The 26,510-nt window shown below is 49.9% G+C and overlaps 1 protein-coding gene across 2 annotated transcripts in view; it reads right to left on the bottom strand.

Moving 5' to 3' along the window:
• LPIN1 (lipin 1) overlaps positions 1-26,510 on the bottom strand; it is a 112,347-nt gene that overhangs the window by 68,965 nt on the left and 16,872 nt on the right. For both annotated transcript variants that reach the window (XM_066386101.1, XM_066386098.1), the window contains one exon: positions 17,613-17,669. In XM_066386101.1, the coding sequence (XP_066242198.1) occupies positions 17,613-17,669 (57 nt within the window). The remainder of the gene's footprint in view (positions 1-17,612; positions 17,670-26,510) is intronic.

Here is a 26,510-nt window from a genome sequence, read left to right as displayed (position 1 = left end):
ACCCACAGACTGGCTGACACATGGTGGGGGGAAGGGGGCACTATGAGAGAAAGAAGAGCCAAGGGCAATCTGCATGTGGGGCTTGAACCCCGAGGGACTGCAGAGCTCCAGACTGAGGGAAGAGGGAAGAGGCAGGCTTGGAAGCAGATGCAGGAGCGCCCTTTCGGCTGCTTTAAGTTTGAGACACTTTTCAGCCACACCAGAGAGGACATCAGGAAGGCCTCCAGAGCTCAGAGCTCTGCCCGGGAGCTTTGCCCAAGCGATGTTCTCTGTCCCCCTGGCCATGGGTGGATGCCCTCTGGCCGGGCTTGGGGTGACTCCCATCTAGGCAGCCCCTGTCCCCAGGAGAGCGGGCGACCCCCTCCCCATGCTGGCATTTCAGAGGAGGGGGCTACCCAGGGGATTTATAGGTGAGACTCTTCCACAGCCCACATCTCAGAGACCAGAGTTTACAGTGCACATGCAGGCCCCAGGGGAAGCCTTCTTATGCTCTTCCCTCCCCTACCTCCTCCAGGGAATGTCTGACCTTGGGGTTGGCAAGCAAGTCCACCCTACATGGACAGGCTTTCTAGAAGCAAAATCCAACGTTGGACTGCTTAAGTGAGGCCTTTAAAATAAATCTTGAATTATTAAAATTTGGAGACTGGAAGTCTCAAAATAGAATATCCAGTCCACAGCACTTATTCTACAAATGAACTGGGGAGGGGGCAGAGTAGGGTTAGGGTTCACCCAAAGACAGCACAGATTAGCAGGTTCCACCTGGACCCTGAGCAAGTGAGTTCTGATGGCTTCGGGGTGGGGAACCAATCAAGCAATTAGGAGAAAACACTCAGTAGATCACATTTCACTATAAGCCTGAACTGGATTCACCAAAGCCCCAGCACTTCGATCCTGCCCTTTCCGGAGTCCCCCTGGGAAGGCCCCCACTGTGTTGTGGCACCTGGGTGGTGACAACTGTGACTCAGCCTGGGTAGCTAAGGTGATCCCCTTGGCCAATTCCAGGGCCTGCTGCCTTCAGTCCAACTCGAAAGAGGAGGAGGAACACTGATGAGTAAAACTTCCTCCTGCTGGCTGGAGGAAGGGGGGGGGGGGGGTGCCAGGGCAAAGCCTGGCGGGCATCCTGGGTTCAGCAGACTCAGTCCTACAGTCGGGAAAGTGGAACTGGGCAGATGCTCAGTCCACGGATCCACCTGGAGGACAGAAAAGGCCCTCATATAAATTATACAGCACCACCGCTGCTGACCTTGAGAGGTTTTTAAATTCTAGAACCCTGTACCTTGAGAATTGGTGGAGCCCCTAGCCCACCTCGCCTGGCTCCAGGGCACAGCAGACTGCTGGCCACCCTCCTGGGAGGGACACCCAGAGAACGCTGCATTGCTGAGGATGTATAAAGCTAAGTGACAACTCCTCTGCATAGGAAAGCGACCAGAGTGATGTAAGCCGCCTATTCTAGCTGGAAACCACCCCCACTCTAAGCCAGAGACAATAACGTGATTATCGTGGGAGTTCCGCAGTTTTCCAGATTCACTACATACACAATAGGCAGGGTTCTGCCAGGGGGAGAAAGGTAAACCCATGAAACACTGTAGGAAGGTATACAGTGGGCCTGTCTCCTGACAGTTCTCAGGGACGGCATCAGTGGTCAGCTCCGAAAATGCCCAGGGCAGAAAATGTGCCTGAGAAAGAACAGTCAGCTATCCTCCGGGCCCCTGATGAGGTGACTTCAGCAGGGACACTCCCTTGCTGGGGCCTCAAGAATAAGGTGGGAAACAGGGGCCCCTGGTATCACCTCACCTCCTCGGTGTGCAGGGAGAGAACAACCTGGAAATCCCCCAGAGATGGAATGGCCCCTGGGGGCCAGGGGCCTGCTGAGCAAAGCAAGTGCCATGGGGAAAGAGGTAGGTATGACAAGTACTGGGTTCCACAGGGAGTGGGAGGGCAAAGCAGGGAGGGCTTGTCTGGAACCAAAGCCCAAAGGGCCCACCCCCAAATTAGGGCTGAGGCATCCAAGACAGAAAGAAGTCACAGGGAGATAATGGGGAGAGGTTGGTAGTTGGCCACAACTGGGTCTTGGAGGCCACACCACTCAATTCGCTTTAACAGAGATATTAATCAGATAGCATCATGTACCAGCAGCACTTGGACAGACGCTGAGCAGAGCTGAAGATTCAGAGGAAGTGCACACACAGCGCAGCAGAGAAGGAGGAAACCCCCCGGCTTGGGGCAGAGAGAATGCCCCCTGGGCCTGCTCTGCCCCCAGGAGCCCACACTGCCTATCTCGCTCAGAGAGCAGCCACCACCCATCCCGGGCTCAGTCAGTTGTCTGCACCATTCCCCCATCATTGGTTGAGTGCCCACCCTGTGCCAGGTCCTGTGTGGAGAGCACTGGGGGCTCCTCAAGGGGGCTCCTCGAGGGAGCTGGCCAGATACAGCGTCCACCCTCAGTGAGTATAGAGTTGGGGCGGTAATCACAACCAATCGCACAAACACACACAAACCATCATCCTGCTCAGCACCGCTGTGAACCAAAGGGTTGTACTCCTCTGCGGGATCTCACACGCTTGACCCCAAAAAAGAAGATTCAGCTGAACTCGGTGTCCTGATCAGGGACACATGCAGAGCAGCTGGGGAGTACAGGGTTGGAGGAAGGCCCTGGCTAGCCCCTGATGGGGTGGTCGGGAAGCAAGCCCCATGCCTGCCCTGCCAGTGTTCCTCGTGATCAAGAGAAGCTAGGACTCCCTTTTTCCTCTGACCACATGGGGAAGATTCCTAACAAGCCAGGGTAGGACAAAAAAAATATTTTTGCTACACTATTACCAGCCCCCCTCTGCTAGTCCACTTCCAGGTCAACGGGAGGCGATCTCTATAAATCGCCCCATGTGCCTTGGAAATTATGGCCTTTTGGTGTATGCATCAGATGAGCATGCCCGAGTTCAGCTTTACAGCCTCCGTCCTTCCCAGCATTTCCCCAAACCGCCACCCTGCCTTAGGGTCACCATCTGTCTCTTCTTTGCCAGTCCCAGATTGGCACGCACACTATCTGGTGTGGCCTGAGCATGGGCCAGTCAGAATACATGCCAGGCACAGCAGAGCAGGTTGGGAAGGGAAGAGAAGGGAAAAGGAGAGGTGAGGTGGCAGGAAGGAAACTTGCTAATACCTTTATCATTGGTAAGGCCGTAGGAGCTTATACTAGATGTATTTACCCAACAAGAAAACATATTTGTATTTACCTGAAAAAATGCATCCACTCTGGACTCGATGTTTACACCCACCACCACCCCCAACACCCTGGCCACGTTTGCATGTTGAAGCCCTAATCCCCAATTTCCCAACGGGATGGCATTTGGAGATGGGGAGGTAATCTTAATCAAGACCTTAGATAAGGTCTTAAAAGTGGCAGGAGACCCACCAGAAACCTGGACCACAGAGCTAAGCATGGCAACCCAGTCTCTGACCTCAGAGAGAGAATCTGGCTCCGTAATAAAATCAGGTTCACATGAAGAAGACACTGCACAACCCACTACAGCGCCGTGAGCTCAGAGCCAGCCTGGGGTAGTTGTTCAGCTGCTAGGCTGGTCAGGTCATAGAACTTTACCCCCCAATTAAGGTGAAATCTGAGATTCATCAGCTCAAAACAAACAGGACATCTGGAAAGAACTGGATTTGCCAACCAATTATATGTGTTAACTACCAGAATTAAATGCTGCCTGCCCAAAGCCACCCATACTGACAACTGAGTCTAGATACAACCTCCTTCATCGCTGACCTAGGACCTGGGGTTGGTGGAGGAGGGTGACTCTACAGTCCAAGACTTCAAGTCAGTGATCTCATTATCCCTTGTTCTTGGAATAATTGAAATCGTTCTAGAATTGGACATTCTCACCCACCCCCTCACTTTCTAAGGCAGTGTTTCCCACAAAAACTTGTCACATGTTAGAATTACCTGGGACATTGTCAAAACTCTCAGTGCCCAGACTATGTCCGCATCAATTAACCACGGTCCTTGGGGTGGGACCCAGGCATCAGGACACTGCAGAATTACCCATGAGGTTCCGATGTAGAGTCACGTTTAAGAACCAGTGCTCTAGGGGTCCACTTCCCTTCACTGCTGGACCCTGGGCAGCTGCCATTCTCCCTCTCAAAGCCCAGCTTCTCCTCTCCCCACCCCCAAGCCAAGGGCCACCAGATCATTTCAATTACTTCTAAATGTCTGCATAATGGAACCCATACAAGCCAGCTTAAATCGAGTGTGTGTGTGTGTGTGTGTGTGTGTGTGTGTGTGTGTGGTGCACTGTATATTCAAAGGAGCCAGGAATTCCAGAAACAGGCCTTGGGCTCCGGAGGCTTTCTCTCTCACTCACCCTCTCCCCCTGCCTGACCACACAACTCATCATCATGTACCTCTCCCCTCCGTGTGACCTTCACATGACCTTCGACTTCACAGACTGACCCAGGTCACCTTCTCAATCTACCATATACAAGTCACAGGTTACTGACCTATCCTAGGAATGGCTGCCTTCGAGTCACTCTCCATCCTTGCTCCAGCGCCTCCCAGTTCTGCCGGCAGCCCCTCTTGCTTTAGCTGGGGTACCCCAGACCCAGCACTAACCGTCAGAAGGGGAGCCGTGAGCTAGACATGGCCCGCCCTTTGAGGCCTCCCTAGTCTGTCAAACACCGACAGACTTGACATGAAAGGGAAGAGCAGCACAGAAGACAGCACGGACCTGGTGGGGGTACCGCGGGGAGTGGATCCAAGATGGAGCCACTTTGATCCCAGCTTCACTTCTTGCTAGTTATGTGATTAAAGGGAAGGGATGCATGACCACTCTGACCCTCAGTTTCCTTTTCTACTAACCAGGAATGGAAAGATCTGTGTCACAGGGCAGTTTGAGGGAATAAATGATTTTAAAGCACTCGGTGCAATGCCTGGCACAATATACACGATCCACTCCGGTAAATCCCATAATAATAATTATTATTATTGTTATTGTTTACTATGAACACTTAGGAGCCTGACAACAAACACAGTATCAGGTTTGAGCTCCCAAGATAGAGAATACGGGACAGAGACAGTATGTGTGGGAGGAGGCATTTCTGGCTGCAGGACCAGCACATGGAGGGGTGCAGAAAAGGCCCCCAGGAGATGATAAGCACTCAGTGCCAGGGCTTGGATGCGGGGCTGACTCCCGGTTTGAATGCAAAACTAAATCCATCTTCCCCTCCTCTCCCCCGTAGTGCCCCATGTACGCCGGGCCCACAGGGAGGTTGCAGGAGTCACTGCACGGCTGATGACTTGATTGGCTGAGTTACATTAGCACAGGAAGGAATTAACCACTTAGGAGAGTTCAAGTCAACTCCCTGGATTAAAACACACATGCTCTTTTGTACTTAGGAGGGCTTAATTAAACTTCCTTTAAGCAGAGCAGACCACTGATATCAACGACACACACCTACGAGGGGCATCAAAGGTGACAGAGCAGCAGCATCCCCTCCTTTGGGGTCATGGGGAAATGTTCTCGGTGACCTCTGGCCTCCCTCTCTACCCAGCCTCCTGCGGTCTTGTGACAGGAACTGCACAGCTGTGGCCCAACTGCCCCTCTCTGGTGTAAGGGGCAGTGCAGACCAAGAAGAAATGCAGCCTTCCCGGGTGCAACGAAAGACCTCCCGGCCCCTCCTTTCCTCCTTCCCGAGAGCTACTACATAACACTTATCTTTTAAGTTCTTTCTCTGCCCCTCCCAAGATGGAAGCAGATCTTTTCAAAAGCTAAATAAGCCTCGGGACACCTGCACAACTCAGAAACGTTTCGAGGCCCTGAAAGGCACGTGGGCAAGAGGCAAGCATCAAGGAGGATGCACCCCACCTCCTAGTTTCTGGGAGGGAAGGCGGTGAGCCTGGGCCAGTGCCGCACCTTGTTCCAAGGTACAAAACTACCCCATCATAAAGATGCCAGGAGTCTCACTTTTCCTTTGGAGAAAGGCAACAAGCTGACACAGATGGCCACCCCTCTACCGGGTGAACCAGGACAAACTGTATATGACAATAGGTGCTGCGAGTCTTCTTACCCGAGGGGTGGTTGTTGTTGTTTAACTTGAGAGCACACACGGCACGGGCCGCATTGGCCTGGTGACCAAGGGGACATGTGTCTGCGTCTCTGCCGTCTGGCCATGGGGGCAGACCCTATAGGATGGCAAGGGGACTGGGCAGCCAGAGCAGCCCAGGTCGATGGTCTCTGAGCAGGTCTTGAGGGCCACTTACAGGGCCAAGCACCAGTCAGGGGTCGACGGCCACGGAGAATTGATGGAGGGATGACACAGGTACAAATTTGCTCATTTTCGGGTCAATATAACCGGATGGCACCAGCAGGGACACCACCCATCAGCACACAGGCTCAGGTGAGACGTAGGCAGCACCTATGGGCAGCCTGGCGCTGAGAACAGAGAACCTGGTCAGTTCCCCACCTTTCAGCCCTTCTCGGAATGAGGAAAACTGATTCCCCATTTGTTTCCACAGTCAGGAAAAAGTGCCAGGGACCTCGGCCCACAGGTTCCCGGGCAGGGCCCCCGCATGGGTGTCTGACCTCATGCTAGCCAACCTCAGAAGCCTCCAACAATACCCATTCCCAGTTCAGAAGCAAAAGGGAAAAAAATACAATCTTAAAATCCCAATGACATTGCACTTACTGTAAATACTTGTGTGCTGATTACCATTACCTGACGAATTGCTCTCGGTGTTACAAATACCTCTAATCTGTGGAGTATACGGAGGGGAAGGAGAAGGCCAGGAGAGGTGAGGGGAGCCAAAGCAAGCCTCACCCAGTTCACAAGGTGCTCTGGCTCCTGGGGTCCAGGTTTGGGAACAGGAGTTCCCATCCCTCCTGCCTTGCAACCTTCTAAAGGCAATTTCACGCTGCAGATTCCTGGCAAGGTGCCAACTTGGAGAACTCCCTGAAAATACACTCAAGTTTCACCTGTGGGTACATGCATCCAAATGGCGTTGCCTTTGTGCTCCCCATGCTAATAAGATATTGGGGGGAAAGGTATTTGTATAAATGATCATTTTACGAATATGGACCATGGTTTGTCATTCTTAAAAGAACTCCATGAGAAGGCCAGGAGTTACTCTTCATAGCCGAACAGAGCAAACCGGTTAACAGGAGGTGGAGCGGGAACTTCAAGAGCACCCCCAAATGTCAGTGTCTGATGCCATTCTCCAACGAGCTCTGTGCCTGAGAAGCCAGCACGTGGGGCAACTGCTGGAGCCTAATTGCGCCCCTGCCCTCCCTGCCAGCCTTTATTTACCTTAGCTGCCGGAAGAAAGCCTGGTCTCCTCCATTTGGAGGACATATGGGCAGGATCACACTGAACTTCCATTAGCTTCATGTAGGAGGTCCCTGCTCATGGGAACTCTGGGCTTCCGGTCGATTTTCCTCTTTTGCCTAGTTTTCTAGTTCTCAGCAGCCTGGTCCCCCACTTTCTGGCTGTTGCTAGGATAGACATGGTTGGCTGCCCCACCCCATCCCCGCCTTGCCCTTCTCTCTCTCACCTACTGATCTTGCCCGTCAACCAGCCTGTTCCCCTCCCATCTTCTCCCCTCCACCACCCTCTCTTCCAGGCCCTCTGCAAAGGACCCAGGAAGTGCTCATTGTTGGCCGGCAGGACTCGGATGATTCCACTGCGATTATGATGTCAGCATTGGCTGGTGCCCAGGAAGAGCACAGAGAGAAGAGGTGAGTGAGGACTGGGTAAGACAGCTGGTTCGAGAAGAGCCCCAGATTCAGAACAGAACCCAGCCAGAGGCGGGGGCGATCCAACTAGGAGCACAGCACGCCCCAGGCTCTTTCTCAAAGGCACGTTGCCTTCCTGATTTCCGAATTCACAGCCACCTAACAAGAAGGAACGCTGGATTCCAACAAATTGAAGAAATGTTGAAGGAGGGAATCACCATATCTATTTTTTTTTCTTACAGAGCATGGAAATTTGGTGTTGTCTACTAAATCTATTACTAAGATATTTCTGTTAGGAGATGTTGTTGCAGGAAAAGCATTCATTCCAAGGGAGGTAAACTATACAGGAGCTCTTTGAAATGCCCAAGTGACAGGCAAAAATGATAAATAAGTACAGGGTACAATTGTTGAGTTATTGTTCGATTAACTAAAAATAGTTTTGAACAGTGATACGAGTGAAAAGTTATAGCGTCAGAATGGAATCCGATTAAATATGGCAGAGCTGCTACCCAACTGCCAGGAGTCTTTGCTCGGATGGGACCCTGGGAGCCCAAATTTTGGGCTGAATGTCAAGGCATGTCCTGTGCCCGTCTGAGCGCAATCTTCATAGAGACACTTAAAATTAGAGTGGGAACCTCACAAGCAATTTCTTTGGCGAGACTGGAATGCCTACCATCAAACATTCTATAGCAGAGGGGAAGGTAAAAATTGGTATCATCAGTGAACAAACCATGAGCCTTCTCATTCTTTGGGCAAATGCCCAGTGGGAGCCAGCTCTCCTGGTCTTCCAGACGCACAGAACCTGCTTACCCTGTCCCACGTCTTCTTTGGATGGTGCTTTGGAATCTGGATGAAAAAGTCACCTATGAAAGACGTTCTTACGAGAAAGACGTTTTCTCTCTTCTCTAGCTCATGGTACTTTGGATAGATTTGCAGTTGCTGCAGAGTCTGAAAGAGGATGTTCTGATGGTGAAAGGCTGGGCAGTAGGTTCTAGTAACGGCCTGGCATTTGTACCCTGCTTTGTTGACCTACCATTGTGCAACACAGCACCTTTCAGTCAATCAGGTTCAAATCTAGCACGTTCAGTTGCGCTGGAAGCCGCAGTACCCACAATAGCGACAGATAGTGTCACTAAACACCGGGCTCCCTGTAGTGTCTCTGGATCATGGCAGCCCAATTTACCAAATTGGGGGAGGGTCAGCTAAAAAAATATTTACTTGCTTTGTAAATAGTGATTCACATTTTCAAAAGCATAGTATTCCACTGAGACCGGAGGGGGGGGGGTATAACTGAGCCGGTGTGCTCCATGGGCCATGAGATGCCAGCGTACGTGACACCCTGCCAGACTCTGTAGAAATAGAACCCAGACCTCTGCATTCTCACAATGCATTTTCTGCTTCGGTTAACCCAAATGGGGGGCGGTCCTTTCTCCCGGTCCTCTGGGCAGATCAGACCACACTCACAAAACGGCATTCGGTGCCTGGCAGCTGTAAAGATGGTGGGGCACGTGTTTGGAAGGGGATGGCCCAGCAAGAAAGGCTGGCTCTAATGTGTAATAACCAAAGCTGTTTAATTTGCAAAAGAAAACCAGATGTGGGGAGTGGGAGATGGAGAAACGATGTCCTGAGAACAAGGGCCAACACAGGGCAGGATTATAGGTCTGGAGGTTGCCAAGGATCTGAGCAGGAAGGCAGGTGGATTTGTGCTCACTACACAGAGGACCTGAGGAGACAGGTAAGGTCCAGGCAGGGACCGTCTGGGCAGTACCTGCAGCCAGGGAGCTCCCAGCCAGACCCGTGGTTGGGAAGGGGCGTGGAGGGTTCTGACATGAGGTGGCCAATTCAGCTTGATCCCCAGTGTTCCTCAGTGAACCAGCTCTCTCCTTCTTCCTGTCTTCCATAGTGAACTGCTGTGTCTTTCACCAAAACCAATTGGAGAATTCCGGGTTAACCTCCGCAGTGCCACACCCCACCTTGCCCCACCTGGAACCACCCAGGGGATCAGTGGTCTGTGCGGAGGTGGTGGGTGGGGCTCAGAACATTGCTGTAGGGTTCGGATACTGCCGCCTGCTCCTCCTGTCTCTAGATTGACTTAGCTGCTGCCCCTGCCCTCCCTCCCCCGATGACCTTGTCCCAGGGAAGCTCCTAGGTCATCCCTCCCCCGATGACCTTGTCCTAGGAAAGCTCCATGTTGGACAGAGAAGCCAGCCAGACCGCTGTCCCAAGAGGACAGAAGGGACAGGAAAATTCTGGGAGGAGGATGAGTTTCAGATCTGCTCCTGCACCAGACCCCAGGTTCTATCTGTCAGGTAACTCAGGTCCCCAGAGGAAAAGCAGCTGTCCCTGACCTTCACACTAAATGTGACCTGGGCTTCCACCAAACTCCGTGTCTTCACTCCCAGGACAAGGAGGGTATGTGCCCAGGTCTTTCTGGAAGCTGGGGTGTCCTAGACAGGGTGTTTAGGGGAACTAGACTGGGCTTGGGGCTGTGCTCTGTGTCTCATGAGACCCTGCACATGTCACCTCTCGACCTCGGTCTCCACAGTGGAAAGCGAGCGAGTGGGGAAGAGAGGATCACCAGCTCTGACCTATCGCTTACGTGTCCGGTTTCTGTTTCATGGGCACAGACCGTCTTGTATCATTCCCTCTGCCTGCTGCCCAAACACACACATTGTGGCGACTATCCGTCCTGGGTCCGTGACACCTTAGGCACCTCTAATCCTGAGATAACTTCAGAAGAAGGAATGAATGTGAATTCTCTTTAAAAACTAGATAACCTCCCACCCAATGCTTTCTCCTCTCCCTTCTTCTTCCCTGGGGGATATCCGAATGAAGGTTTGGGCACCCTAACCTAATCAGAGGAAATTCCAAGCAGAGTTCAGCATACTGAAGGCAAAGATTCCATTGGGAGTTTCTTGAATTTCAAAGGGAAGGGAGGAAGTGAGGGACAGGCAGACAAGGACCAACACTACCCAGTTTGAAGTCTCTTCTCAAACCCTTTAAAATGTCAAATCCCCCACAGTACCATCTTGCTCAGTCAAGCTGCAGGGTTGTCTAGAGACCCAGAGACAGATGGACCAGCCAGAGGGCATCAGCACTGCTCTGACAGACACCTGTGCCTGCTTATCCAGCGTCTACCACACGTCAGTGCCACAGCTGCCCTGGCTCCTCTGCTTCTCCTCACGGCTTAAGCAGGAGCCACACTGCCATTTTCATTTCTTTATACTCACCTTGTTCCCTCTACCCCAGGGCCTTTGCATATGTTGTTCCCTCTGTGGGGAATCTTCTCCCTTCTTCACCTGGTTAACTGCTTACTCATTCTTCAACTTTAGTTCAAGGATCACTAACCTCCCCAACTATGTCAAGTGTCTGTGTTAGACACTCTTAATCTTCTATATCTATTTTATCCCAAGTATGTATTAGAGTCAAATGTCCCTTTGTGTGTGCAGTTATTGTAAAATTCCTCCCCAGCAGACAGATTCAGCAGAAAGGAAAAGACCATTTCTATTTGTCTATGCACAGTGCCTGGCACTTAGTAGGTGCTCAATAAATAGTTGTGTTTTTTTTTTAATAAATAGTTTTAATGAATGGTTAAGTACCAGATCATGGGCCATGATGGCTGGTTACAAAAATGTATTCATAGTAGTAAAAATAATATAAAAAAACTATAATAAAATTATGTATGTCCTCATCCCAATAAAAAGACACTAACTAGGCACGTACTGGTGATAAAAATATTATCTTATTGTGATGGAAGCAGGAAGGATGCCCCAAAGAATGAACTCATTTATGCAACAAGCCATTTCTGAGCAAGATACAGTGTGAGGGTAACAGATTAAGAGATACCTCTGTCCTCAAAGAGGTTAAGGTTTATTTGATAGACAGTGTCCCCAGCAAGAGAAAACAGGGACAGGCAATTCACAACAAGATGCTCACTGGGGTGGGGGAGGGGACTGGTAAATGGGAGGGTAGAGACTATGTTGAAATGAGGCATTCATGGAATGTTTCCTTTTTTTCATTTTAAATACACAACATTTTACTTCTTTGTGTTGTCTTCATATTACTAAGCACTGAACCCTGAGAAGAGGAACACTGGGGGGGGGGGGACACACAGAAGAACTGGAGAGCCATTCTCCGAGTCTGAGCCTGCCCGCCAAGCACCTGCCCAGTCCCAGTGAAGGAGAGCTCTCTACCTCAGTCCAGACTCCACCACGGTTCCATACACTGACGCCTACAGTTGTAGAAGCAACACTTCTTGTCCTTCTTGCAACCTCTGTCACGCCGGCACGTCGGCAGCATCACGAAAGGGCAGGATAGTGTGAACTCTGGGCAGTACCCGGGTTTGCTCACAGCCTTCTTGGCTCCGGGCTGTGCCACGTGGAGGCAGAGCAGGAGGAAGAACACAGTGGGAACAGAGAGGCTGCTCATCTTCATGCTGCAGACGCACATCCATGCAGCAGCTCTAGTCACAAAGGAAAGAGGAGCCTGGGATCGCTCTATAACGACTGTTCTCTACCATGCTAATTGAACACCTTATTGCTGGGTACAGTTGTGCCGGTGCCTGTCACTAGCCTGTGCCAGACAGGTGTTGCCGAGTGAGGCTACAAGGATTCATGTTTTCAGAAAAGAAGGAAAAAAAAAGCAATCCACTACAAGAGACACCAAAGCTCACTTCTAGGTGGGGATGCAGTGAATGTCACCAGACACCTGTGCAATAGCTCCAATAACAATTCTGGACACAGAAGAAAACCTTCGGGCAGGTGGCAGGTGGAGCAGAACAGACAAGTGTGTGTTTATTTTCCCTCCGCTTCCAGATATCAGATTTCAAGGAAACCTCAGAACTTAAATCCCACAACTGAAGGGGCTTCCGTGGTGGAAAGGTGTCTAATGGAATTCAGAAGGTGAACGCAAGGGGGAAGGTTGGCCGAGGAAGTCCGGGACCTGGGACATGGCAAAGGGGGCTCGGCCCTTGTGTGTGTGTGTGTGGTGTTGGGGGAGGAAGACACGGGCTGGAGGTGGGCAGCTGTTTCTCCTAACAAGGAAAAAGAAAGGCAAACATAACTTCCAGGAAAAACATACCTCCCCCCACCCCCACATATGAGAAAGCTCCACATATGAGAAAGACAGAGTCTGAATACAGAACAAACCCAAACAGGGTGAGAGTCCACGTAAATGGCAGCGTGTAAAAAAGGAGGCGGTGTTTGAGTGGGATGCTCTGTGAGAACCAGTTAGCTTCTCCCTGACCAGAGTTGAAGTCCATAAGGCAATGTGCCAAGGAGATACATGCATAGACCTGGGGGTGGGCAGGGAAACCGCTCTGTGAGCTGCTGTTTCCTCCTCGATTTTCTAGAACCCAGGCACATGAATCACTTTGATACAATTTTTCAAAAATAAATTTAAATCTAGACAGATCATCCCATACTCCCCCTACAAAAATGTGCCCCCTCCAAGAAGGCTACATTTTAAATCCAGTCCTCTGTCAAACCTAATGACAACAAGAAACAAAAGAAAGTAAGCAAAATACAGCTTCAAGTAACTGAGTCCCGACAGGGTTCTAGGAATTGTTGCTCTTATGAGAAATGTTGCCATTTATGAGGAAGCATGGAGTGGCCAAGAGGAAGGCGTGTTCAAGGGCAGGCTGCTCTGAGCACAGCAAGGAAGAGGACCCAGGCTTAACCGAACAAATTGTACTGATGTTCTGACAAGCAAGATTGGTTAGGATCGTGGTGAACATGTTATTGCTCAGCTGTCCCTGCAGCAGTCAAAGCCTCTGCACTGAGTGAATCTCTGTGTGTGTGCACGTGTGCAGGGAAAGGGGGCTGGTGTGTTGGTGATTGTGTATTTCTTTGGGTTTCTGCATTCCATGGTTACAGGCTCTTCAATCTGAAAGCCAGATGGCTCAGAGAGGCCTTCTTCTAAACCTTCCTCACTTTCGTCCATGAAGAATTAATTAATCCCTGGCTTCTCTGTACTCGTGAGCTCACGTGTCACACCACTGTGGCACATGTCACAAAGCATTGTCAATGTGTTGTGGTGTATACCGCTCTGTCCCCTACTGGTTGGCAAGCCCTGGAAGGGAAAGGCCAACTGTTTCACGCCCATCCTGAATCAGATGCCTAGCATATTAGCAGAGTAACCAGGAAAGAGACAGAGACAGAGAGACAGAGACAGGGGGCGATTCTGAGTCTTACTTCTACCTGTATGACTTCCCGTTCATTTTTGGTTTTCTCATCACTAACCACTTTTGGAATTTAAGAGCCTACCTTGTGAGGATAACAGCATAAAAATGACCAAAGATTTTGATAGAAGAGATTTTGAATGGCAACCCACCTTGAGGCCCATGCCCACCTTCCTAGGCCACATACGCCCCCTACGTGCACCTGTCCCCCTGCAGAGCCTCCCTGCTGACCCACACACAGTATAGGATTTCCAGTCCAGACCTGACCCCTCAGCTCCAGACCACACATCCACCTACCTGCAGGATACCTCCCCTGGAATAAGCACAGGTACCTCAAACTCAATCAGGCTAGCAATGAATTCCTGTCTCCTGTCTCCAGCCCCCCTCCCATTGACTATGCCCTAGCAACCTTCCTCATGTCCATGAGCAACTAAAGAAAGCTACAGATATCATGTGGAACCACTTCTTAATGCTCTTCCACGCCACCCCCTCTACTACCTGCAGAATGAAGTGGAAGATCCTTAGAAAGGTAGACAAGGTCCCTGGCCATCAGCACTGCTTCCTTCCCCCCGCCCCCTGCCCCCCACCCCGTTCCCGGTTCCCACAGGCGCTGTGCTCTTCCTTACCCCACACTCGTCTACTTAGGCCTCTTTCCAAACCCTATGTGACTCTCACCTTTTCTTGGAGGCACTTTTGTGAGATTGCTCCTACCCCGTCCACCCCGCCCAAGCTGCGTCACAAGCCCGCTGGTCCTCACACTTAGCCTGTGGCTCCAGCATGCCCTCCCTGCTTAGCCCTGGGCGGTTGTCCACGTGCAAGGGAGGACTAGAGAGAGCTCAGAGACATCAGCTAACCTGTCCAGTGACACACTTACTAAGGGACAGAGCTGTGACCTGAACTTTGGACTCTTAACCCAGTTCTCCCGCTTAGATGGCAATGATTTTCTGCAATTTTGCCCTTGAAGCAGAAGCTTCCTCCTCCACCTCTCCTCTCCACAGCTCTCTGTCCTGACAGCGGGTGAGTCCGTGAAGAGCCTGGTACTGAGCCCGCAGTCGAGGCCCCTGGGCCAGAGGCTGGGGCTGCAAATCTGGTGGCCGCGGGCTCCAGCCCTCCGCCCACCCACCGCGGTCAAGAAAATGGAGGCTTGGCTACATGGAGCTGCCTCAGACCACCCTGTGGCTGCCCCTGCTTTCCTGCCCACTGGAGAGGGGCTCACTTACTGAGACTTCCTGCCCCTTCTCTCCTCCATAAAGATGGCTCCCCAACTCCAGGCTCAACAGCCACTAACTGCCCTGCTCAGCATTCTGGCCTCTGATTGGGCCCTGTCCCTGCCAATCCCCTTGGAAATAGAACTTCTGCTCTCAGGATCCCCCACCCCCCACCCCCGCCAGGCCTTTCTCAGCAGCCTCCTCCATTCATTTAACAGGACTTCTGGGGTCACCTCAAGGAAGAATCTCACTCTGGCTGGCACTGCATTCACCCTCATGAGTCCCATAAAAATCCCCTTGGTCCCCACTGTGTTCCAGACTCCCTCTCAGACAGTGAGCTCTTCAAGAGCAAGGACTAAGTGTTACTGTTGTCCTATATTCCCACAGCTTAGGGCAGCCCACAGAGGGACACAGAAGTGTCCAGGCTTTATCACTTCAACCCTAGACCACCCCCAAAGTCCTTTCTTAAACCTCTCCACCCCCAAACCTATTACCTCACATCAACTCTCCACAGATAAGGATCTCGGGTTAAGATATATGGGGAGAACAAGTTAGATCAGGGGTCGGGAATCTTTTTGGCTGAGAGAGCCATGAACACCACATATTTTAAAATGTAATTCCATGAGAGTCATACAATGACCCATGTACGTTACGCATTATCCAATAAAAATTTGGTGTTGTCCCGGAAGACAGCTGTGATTGGCTCCAGCCACCCGCAACCATGAACATGAGTGGTAGGAAATGAATGGATTGTAATACATGAGAATGTTTTGTTTATTTATTTATTTATTTATTTTTGTATTTTTCCGAAGCTGGAAACGGGGAGGCAGTCAGACAGACTACCACATGCGCCCAACCGGGATCCACCCGGCATGCCCACCAGGGGGCAATGCTCTGCCCATCTAGGGCTTTGCTCTGTTGCAACCAGAGCCGTTCTAGCGCCTGAGGCAGAGGCTATGGAGCCTTCCTCAGCGCCCGGGCCAACTTTGCTCCAATGGAGCCCTGGCTGCAGGAGGGGAAGAGAGAGACAGAGAGGAAGGAGAGGGGGAGGGGTGGGGAAGCAGATGGGCGCCTCTCCTGGGTGCCCTGGCCGGGAATCAAACCCGGGACTCCTGCACGCCAGGCCAACGCTCTACCACTGAGCCAACTGGCCAGGGCTGTTTTATATTTTTAACGTTATTTTTTTTAATTAAAATTTGCGAGCCAAATGCAGCCATCAGAGCCACATCTGGCTCACGAGCCATTAGTTCCCGACCCCTGAATTAGATGATATCACTGAAGCTAGAAGTCCTGCTCCAGGGCCAGACACATGCCCAAGGAGAGAGGAACAGGAGATGGAGGCTAGGCCACCATTGGGGGCTTCAGCAAACATCCCTCCCAAACAATGAAGGTGCAGACAGGCGGCCCATGAGAAGTGTCTAGAGCCGTGATGGCGAACCTTCTTATAAAAACCGCCCACTTTTGCAGTGCTGGTCAACCTGGTCCCTCCTACCCACTAGTGGGTATTCCAGCTTTCATGGTGGGCCACTAGTGGGTGGGAGGGACCAGGTTGACCAGCACTGCAAAAGTGGGCAGTTTTTATAAAAAGGTTCGCCATCTTGGGTCTAGAGCTGTGGCTCCCAACCGTTTTTGGGCCACGGACCAGTTTAATGTCAGAAAACATTTTCACAGACTGGCCTTTAGGGTGGGACGGATAAATGTATCATGTGACCGAGACAAACATCAAGAGTAAGTCTTAGACGGATGTAACAGAGGAAATCTGGTCATTTTTAAAAAATAAAACATCATTCAGACTTAAATATAAATAAAATGGAAATAATGTAAGTTATTTATTTTTTCTCTGCAGACCAGTACCAAATGGCTCATGGACCGGTACCGGTCCTTGGCCCGGGGTTGGGGACCACTGGTCTAGAGGTTAGAACAGCTATAAGGGGTGGGCATGGCCCTAGGGCTGCTGAACTTGGGGTCTAGGAACATCTCAAAAGACTGGGTCCATGGGCAAAGTGGAGATCCAAGCTCTAGGCACAGATGCTGAGACAACTTGAAGGGCCTGGCTAAGGCTTGGGGACGAGGCCCAGGGCAGCGAGACTGAGGCAGGAGGGACCAATGGGAACAGGAGGAAGAGACAGAATCCACTAAAGGACCTTGAGGAGCTGAGACCAGCTGCAAGGGCTCTTATCAGATACATGTGACCTTACACGGCGCGGCAGCCATGTCCTGAGCACTGATAGGAAACTTTCCTGGTGGCACTAGGAAGCCACGAAATGCTTTGTCATCTGGGAGGCAGCGAGGCCACATCCATGCCTGGGAGGATGGATCGTGGGGGCAAAGGAGTAGAAACTGCCCAACACGTTCTGAGCTCATCTGGGGCTGATCACACGGTGGGAAAGGCTGCAGGCCAGCTCCGCGGCCTGAGCCCACGTCTGCCAGGGGCAGTAAACCACAGCTGGTCATCAGGAAACGTACGAGTACAACCAGGGTGTCCACAGCTGCGTCACTCACGTTAATGTTTGAAGGCCACACGTTTCGGATCCAGCCAGGGTCTCTCATTATTGGGATCTGAAACGCAAAACGTTTAGAACTGAATTAATGAAAACATCCGGGAATCAGGAGTACCGACCAGACAACCTTGTGAACACATTAGGCACCGCTGAACTAGAACACGGTGGATTTGTGGCACGTGAATTATATCTCAGTAAGGAAATTCAAAAGGATGCAGTGACCTTTCTTTCAGCAGGTTCAATCAGTGCGAGGCCTCAGCTACACAGAGTGCTATAAAGTCACAAACACCCCCACACACACCGCCGCGTCACTCCATCCTCTCGTCCTTCCCAAAGAGCATGTAACGTAGCAAAACTCCAGGAGGTGGTAAGCCAGCCACGTGGGGAAGATGAAGGGGTCTGACATCAGAACCCGTGACTCTAAGTGCCGCCTCTCCTGTATCTTAATGGAGTGGCTGCTCAGGACTCGTTTCCTCGTGTGCAAATGGGCATCACAACCCCCGGCGGCGGCAGGTGGGCTGTGAGCAGGGACCTAGTCCATCCAGATGACAGACAAAGCCTCCACACGCACGAGCCGTGAAGAAGACCAGGGTGGCATCGTCTGGGCAGGAAGACCAGCACAACTGGCCTGTCCTACCCGCGCCCCGGGTAGAGCTGCGGAGCGGCTGCCACCCCCCACCCCCATGCGGCCCAGCCTGGCTAAGGGCCCCGGGCCTTCGGTGATACTCAAGTTGTACTCAGAAACACATATGAGTTCAACAAAAGCAGCCCAGCCATTGAAGCTGTGACCCCAATTTCCCTTGCCCTGTCCCCCAACTTGCTCTCCATCGGCTGCACAGAGCTCTCCAGGGTGTTGATTGGCTAATAGTTAATGGTGTGGTTTTGCATCGTTACTCACTGAGTTTCTCTCAGGGGCCATGTGCGTCACTACATAGTGGGACTGCAGAGATGAATAAAATGTAAGTCTTCTGAGTCACTCATAAGCTAGCAGGGGTTGGGGGAGGGGATGCAGCAGAAAGACACAGAAAAAATTGTTATCGTCACTCCAATAAATTTAATAAAAATTTAAGAAATACCATGCTGAGATAAATTAACAAGTAATCACTTTACAGGGGTTCTGCAAGTATCCCGTGACACACCCAAGAAGACAGAAGAGAGAAGACAGAAAAGGGAGGGAGGAGGGGAGTAATCCTGAGACTTCTGCCCAGTGGCCTTTGGCTCAAGAACATTTATTATCTCCTCAAGCAAAGAGAGACTAGTGATCCAGGCTAAACTTGCCCTTCTGTAATATTTTAATGATTCTGTTACACTGAACTGTTGATTAAATCAAGTTCTGTGTTTATTAGTAAATGAAGTTTTGCCCTGGCCAGTTGGCTCAGCGGTAGAGCGTCGGTCCAGCGTGTGGAAGTCCTGGGTTCAATTTCCAGTCAGGGCACACAGGAGAAGCACCCATCTGCTTCTCTGTCCTTCTTCCTCTTCTTTCTAACTCTCTCTTCCCCTCCCACAGCCAAGGCTTTATGGGAGCAAAGTTGGCCTGGGCACTGAGGATGGCTCTATGGCCTCCACCTCAGGCGCTAGAATGGTTCCGGTTTGCAGTGGAGCAACGGCCCAGATGGGCAGAGCATCGTCCCCTGGTGGGCGTGCCACGTGGATCCCGGTCGGGCGCATGAGGGAGTCTATCTGACTGCCTCCCCACTTTTAACTTTGGAAAAATACAAAAAAAAAAGTTTGTTGTGGCCAAGGCAACCATCAAGACAGAGGCAGCACAGGAGGGAACCAACGATCTGTATGCAGGGACCATAGGGAAGGCTCTGTGCCATCCACTATGCCCAGGCTGCAGCTGAGGGTTAAGTGACGCACTGGGGGAAGTGAGGAGGGAGAAAGGCCATTCCAGGCAGAGAAGAGAGAGTGCTCAAATAAATGGGCGTCATATGCACATTTGAGGAGCGAGGAGGAGAGCCTGTGGCTACAAGTGGGTGTGGAGGGGTCCTGGGTTGGGTCCACAGTTAGGAGACATGAGTCAAGTGGGGACAATTTTTTTCTTTTTTAAAAAACAAGGCCTTCTCAAGCAAGATCTTTTGCAGGAGCCCCATATAAAAAGGCAGGGGAACTGTGTGGTTATATCAAGGAATAGGTCTAGCATTCCCAGGCTTGACCACAGAACCTGGAGACTGTGGTTTGGTATCGATCACCACATATAACTGGGAGCTACAGACAAGCAGGGTGAGCAGGTCTGTCCTCACAGGATCAAGCTGGGGGGCGGGGGGAAAGGACCATGGTAGCATCCTGGAACCAGTCTGAGAATAAAAAGGCTAGAGCTTCCTGTAAGACTGAACCTGAAAAAGGAGGCAGATGTGAGCGAAGGGAGTCTTCCTAAGTCCGTGTCCTTGTTGGGAAAGCAGGTAAGATGACTGGTTTCCCCATCTATAAAATGCTTAATAGGGCAATTAATTCAATCCCAGTGTCCCCTGAGCAGTGCATCTGAAACCCTTCTTGGAGCCCAGTTTCTGCCGCTATTTCAGCCCCGGGTGGAATATCTCAGGGGGTCGTGTGTTACAGTGTTACACAGAGCATGTAGTATCTCCTCATGCAAAGAGAGATGAGTGATCCAATCTAACACTGTAACACAGTATATTTTAAACTTTTATTAAATAAAATTATGCCCGTTGGATACAGAGGCTCTGAACCATCCAACTCCTCTGGGCACAAACACAGTCACATGCCCAGCGTCACTGGGTACAACAGTTGCCCTGACTCTGCACCCACAAGGTAGGCGAGGAAGGCAGGCAGCAAGTTAAATTCTGAGTGCTTGGATTCGGTCCCAGTTAAAATAACACTTCAAATCAGATACCAAATATACAGAGGTGGGGCAAAAGTAGGCTTACGGTTGTGAGTACACAAAACCGAATTTATTCTTGTATATTATTTACTAAGTATTGTATTATTTTCCATACGCACAACTGTAAACTACTTTGCCCCACCTGTATATAGTTTAAAGCCATAGCAGCCATGAGGCTGACCCCTCCCAGGGCCCGGTTTGATGTCGGAGATTAAATGTAAACACAAGAACACCGAAAGTGGAGAACCCAGGAATTTCAACAATAATGACCCTCAAAACTAAGAAGAACATAACCTCACTCCACCCACCACTATTTGTTGTCAGAATTCAAAATCCTAACACGAAGTGGGAAGCCCAGCCTTAGGGCCCCGGACAACAAGCTGTTATCAATCTTTGTGGAAGCCCACGCTAAACTTGGGTTTGAATCCCAAGGCTGTGTGGCCTTGGAGGGATTTAACCTTTCTGAGCCTCAAAGGCCCCACCTCCCAATACCCATGGCAGTGGAGATGGCGGCTCCAACATAGGGATTTGGGAGGTACACAGATGTTCCGTCCATAGCAGTTACGTATGTTAAAATTGAAGTGGGGAAGAAAAGGGAAAAGCGTCGAGACAGAAAATTGAGTCAAGAATGAGGCCAATGCACACATGCATGTCATGGAGCCCTACTTATCTGCAGGGAGTAGGACAGAAAGGTGGCCCTGGCACCAAAGCCTGAAGAACGCCCTGAACAGTAACAGAATCAGCCAGCGGTTCGGGAGATGCTCACCTAGGCCTGATATGGAGGCGTCCACTTCTGACCACCATGCAGGACTGGCCACTGACCTTCGCCCAGCACATGATTATTTTACACTAGCACCTCTTTTGTCTTGCATCAGCTCTACAAGCTAACCATTTGATTGTCATCTTTGCATTGCAGATGAGAAGATTGAGCTTTCTGTTGTTTTTAAGATGAGAAGATGGAGGCTTAGAGAGACATCAGGAACGCAGCTCTCTTGCTGACCCCACAGTTCAGAATTTCCAGGCCAGACCTTGGCTCTCAGCTCCAGACCATATATCTAGCTACCTGCTGGACACCTCCCCAAGATGATTCACAGGAACTTCAAACTCAACCAGCCCAACAGGCTCCATCTCCTCCCAGAGGCTCCAGGAGAGTATAGACGTGGAGAGAGAATCTGTAGTCAGGGGGATGGAATCTAAGCCCCGGTTAGACTACTTCATGCTCCTTGGTCTTTTTTTTTTTTTAATAAATAAATTTTTATTTTAATGGGGTGACATCAATAAATCAGGGTACATATATTCAAAGAAAATATGTCCAGGTTATCTTGTCATTCAATTCTGTTGCATACCCATTACCCAAAGAGAGATTGTCCTCCGTCACCTTCTATCTAGTTTTCGTTGTACCCCTCCCTCTCCCCCTCTACCTCCTTCCCTCCCCCCACTCCCCGTAACCACCACAATCTTGTCCATGTCTCTTAGTCTCATTTTTATGCCCCACCAATGTATGGAATCCTGCAGTTCTCATTTTTTTTCTGACTTACTTATTTCACTCCGTATAATGTTATCAGGATCCCACCTTTTTGTTGTAAGTGATCCGATGTCATCATTTCTTATGGCTGAATAGTATACCATGGTGTACATGTGCCACATCTTCTTTATCTAGTCTTCTATTTTTTTTTACAGTGATTAAAGCCTTTAAGCAAACTCTTGGCCAATACAATAAGAATCCATAAAAGAGTAGTGTCCTTAACATGTTCACCAAGTCCAAGTTGGCCCCAACACCATGCCAAATCCCTGAAAAATGCAACCCAACCCCAGTTCAGTCTGTTAGGAGCTGTCACAAGGAGCAGGAGTCCAGGAAAAGTCCACATCCAGAAAAAGTCCGCATGGCACTGGAATTGTTGTCACAATTCTACACTTTGCAGCTCACATCCAAGTCCCAATGACCGCTGCTTCTAGCTGATAATGATTCAGGTAGACTGGAAAAGCCATCTGCAGCATGTATGGATATGAAGCTTCTGTTCTCCTCTGCCTGGAGAGATGAGATCAGGTTGCTTTTCCCTGGAGCTCTGTGACTGTGGCTTGGTAAAGAGAACCTTGGAATACACTAAGCTGGGTGGCAAAGGTAGATTCATAATAAAGTTGGCAAAAGGGGGAAAGAGAGCTCTAAATTAGGAGTAGGTCCCAGCCTGAAATATGAGTGGGGCATTGAGGTAGGAGGAATAAAGGAAACACTATATATTAAACAAAGCAGCAGAAAATAGGACTATCAACACCCACAACAGAGATCTTTGAGGGAAGAACAAAAACCTGACTATTCAGGCAAGACATAGTTAAGTGGTCCTTGTGCAAATGAGATCAGTTTACCTGCTTCTTGGAAGAAATACCCTAGGCTCATCTACAGTGTCGTAGATGGGGCCGACGGCCCTGGGCACCTTCAGCCTTCAGTGGCAAACCCCAGCATTCTGGGCAAAGTTAGGTCATAGGTGGCTGGAGCAGGGCTGGAAGAGACTGAACCCTCCCTTAGAGGAGCGTGGGGGAAGCCTACCTTCCAGTGTCCCTGTTTCTTCACTGCAGAGGCATGTAAGTCTGGCAGGCTTTAGCTCAATGACCTTCCTTTCCACTATTGAAGCAGGACCCAGCTGGCATCCTCTGAGACCCCTTTGGGGCGTTGGAGCCTTTAAGGGCATATCCTAAAAGCTGGTAGTTCCCCTGATCTCTATTGGGCTTTTTCTGCCTCTAGGTATCTTAAAAGCCATGCTCAGAAGATCTCGCTGAGGGGTTTGAGAATCCCCACCCACCTATATAAATCTTTTCCATATATCTAGAGCTATTTGGAAAAAGACAAAACAGTGTTATTAGCTGGATCAAATAAAGAAGGTAGTAGTTTGCAGGTGAAAAAGATTTGGTGTTTCCTGTTCATCAGCATTCAAAAGAAATTTAAAAAAATTTTTTTTAAGTAAAAAGCATGATATGGTAGACACATAGGAGTTCCAGGATATGACTACCCCCTTTTAAATTTTTTTTGAAAATTGACCTTAAAATATTTGCTGGGTACACTTTAATAATACCTTAACTTTAAAGATTGTAAGAATGACAAAATACAGTAAATGCTTTTGCTCCATATGCAGGAGCACTTTCAGTTTAACCAGTTTAGGAAATCCAATAATAGAACAATGCATACAGACAATGAGCTATAACATGCTTAGCAGCTTCTCTTGTTCTGACAGAGGTTACTATAGATCCGGAATATGTATCCACTGTAACGTGGACATAGGACTGTTTGCTAAATGAAGGTATATGAGTAACATCCATTTGCCAAAGTTGTCCTGGTAGGGGTCCTTGAGGGTTAACTCCAAATGAAGGGGCAGATTGTAGTATAGGATCCCTTGGACAGGATTTCCCAATCTGCCGTGCTGCTTCCCGAGAAAGTTGAAACTGTTTACACAGGGCTGCAGCATTCTGGTGATGAATAGTATGATACTGAATTGCTCGATCTGTCATGGTTGCTCCAAATAATTTTCTTTTGGGTAGCTTGATCAACAAGGGCATCCCTAGGTCCTGGCTGGTTGGCTCAGTGGTAGAGCATTGGCCTGGTGTGCAGGACTCCTGTGTTCAATTCCCAGCCAGAGCACACAGAAGAAGCACCCATCTGCCTCTCTACCCCTCCCCCTCTCCTTCCTCTCTGTCTCTCTCTTCCCCTCCCGCAGCCAAGGCTCCACTGGAGCAAAGCCACCCCAGGCACTAAGGATGGCCCCATGGCCTCTGCCTCAGGCGCTAGAATGGCTCTGGTTGCAACAGAGCAACACCCCAGATGGGCAGAGCATTCCCCCCTGGTAGGCGTGCGGGGTGGATCCTGGTCAGGCGCATGCGGGAGTCTGTCTGACTGCCTCCCCATTTCCAACTTCAGAAAAATACAAAAAAAAAAAAAAGAAGAAGAAGAAGAAGAAGAAAAGAAAAAAAAAGGGCATTCCCTTGTGCTAAAGCTCCAGGGAGCATGGAGTGAGCTCAAGTATGTCCTATGAAACATGGAGCTCTATGTTGACATACAAGTCTTTGAAGAAGGAGAAAGTGCTGAAATAGTTCATCAGCATTTGTCCCTAAGACAGCAGTCTTTATAGTGGAAACACCATAAGTAAATATTTGCTGTCTGTATATAGATTAAAGGGGGAATATGGCAAATGCTGAAAAGCCATGATAATGGCATATAATTCTAGACTTTGAGCTGATTGCTCCTTGGTCTTGAGTAGGGGTTCACTTAGAAACCCCTTCTCTTCAATTACGAAATGAAGTGAACACTGCTCCCTCCACCTTCAGAGCCAGCAAGGCCAGGTGGGCGGGGCTGGTGCCCCCTCCAGCTGAGCCCCTCCCTGGCCCAGAGGGTGGCACTGGTCCCACGGGATAATCTCCCTGTTTTAAGTTCAGTGATGAGTACTCTTAATTCTATTGGCAGTCTTATGTTGCCATGTAATGAACAAATTCACAGGTTCCAAGGATTAGGACGTGGACAACTTTGGGGGCCCATAGTTCTGCCTGCCACTGCCTCGTAACGGCATCCCTCATGTTTCCTTTCGCCATGTTACAGTCCATTCCCCATGCTCCAGCCAAGGTCATCTTTTTGAAACACAGTCTGGTCATGTCACCTCCATGATTAAAACCATTCAAGTGAATATATAAAATGTATGTGATTTTTAAGCCCTCCTTACCTTGGTGAACAAATTTCCCATCCACCTGTCCAATCTCATCTGTTTCCTGTTTCCTAAGATCCCTCTGACCAAGTCACCGTGGCCTTTCAACCCTCCTATTCAACTTACTCTATTTAACCACAGGGCCTTTGCATGTGCTGTTCCCTCTGCCTGAGATACATTTCAGCTGATTTGCTGCTACTCATCCCTAGACCACAGCAAGTGTCACCAGCTCAGAGAAGCTGTCCCTGGCTGCCTCAACTTGATCACATCACACTTGTACCTGCTCATAGCAACTTTATCACTCCTTCATAGCATTTAGCACAATTTGCAAAGTGACATTTGTTTGTATAACTATCTAGCTAAGGACAGCTTCCTCCATAAGGGCCAGTGCCTGTGGTTCTCATCATTGGGTCTCCTGCAGTGCCTAGCACTTGGTAGAGTAAATAAATAATTGTTCAGTGGAAGCATAAAAGTATGATTTTATCAATATATAAATGAGGACACTGGGGCTCAGAAGGTCTAGGTACTTGCTCAAGGTCACAAGTGGGGTGGGTGAGCTGGGATTTGACTGAGGTTGGACTAACCCCTAAGCCACAACATCACCCCATCTGCACCATCTGCTGTAGGGGAGAGGGGTGTGGACAGCCTGCATTCTGCATTTTTCCTAAGGGGGTGATGAAGGTGGTGTCTGTCCCTGAAGCTACCTGAGATGTGGCTTCCAGGATAGAAATCTCTCTCCATAAATAAATGGCCCCCAGGGCAGGCTCTTCCCCAAGCCTCATAGTTCATTGGTAGCGACTGGGAAGGCAGACACTCCCAAGCTCTGCCTCAGTTGCCACTGCTTCAGTCTCAGACAAAACCCAGTGGTGTGCTTAATGGAGAAGGTGTAAGCTTCACATGGCTATATAGGCTGTGTATGTGTGTGTATACATTAGATTACAGGACATCTCAAATTTGTTGCTGCTCCTCCTGACAGGTAAAGTCTAAACAGCCTTCCCCTTAAATGTGAGGCTAGATAAGAAACCCTCCAGCATCCCTTACGACCTCTTGCAAGGCTCTTTATGGGAGATGTCAGCTACAATGTAAGAGGTTTGATGACTCTGAGATCCAGGTCTGTGAGTGCCTCTGCAGTCACTCCTGTCAACAGCCCCATTGGAGTGGCCTTCCAGCCAGCCCCACCTCACCAGCAGACACATGAGGAAAGTCATCATGGTCCTTCCAGACCAGCCCATCCACCAGTCAGGTTCTGCTGAGTCATCTCAGTAACCCACAAGGAGCAGAACAATCACCCAGCCAAGCCCTGCACAAATCCTGACCCGTGAAGTCACAGGATCTGACATGGTTGCTGTGTTCAGACACTGGGTTTCGAAGGAGC

This window comes from Saccopteryx leptura, chromosome 5 (assembly GCF_036850995.1).
Source record: "Saccopteryx leptura isolate mSacLep1 chromosome 5, mSacLep1_pri_phased_curated, whole genome shotgun sequence".
In the NCBI taxonomy this organism is placed as follows: Eukaryota; Metazoa; Chordata; class Mammalia; order Chiroptera; family Emballonuridae; genus Saccopteryx; species Saccopteryx leptura.
The sequence above is the reverse complement of the archived record's forward strand: the minus strand, read 5'-3'. Positions and strand labels throughout refer to the sequence as shown.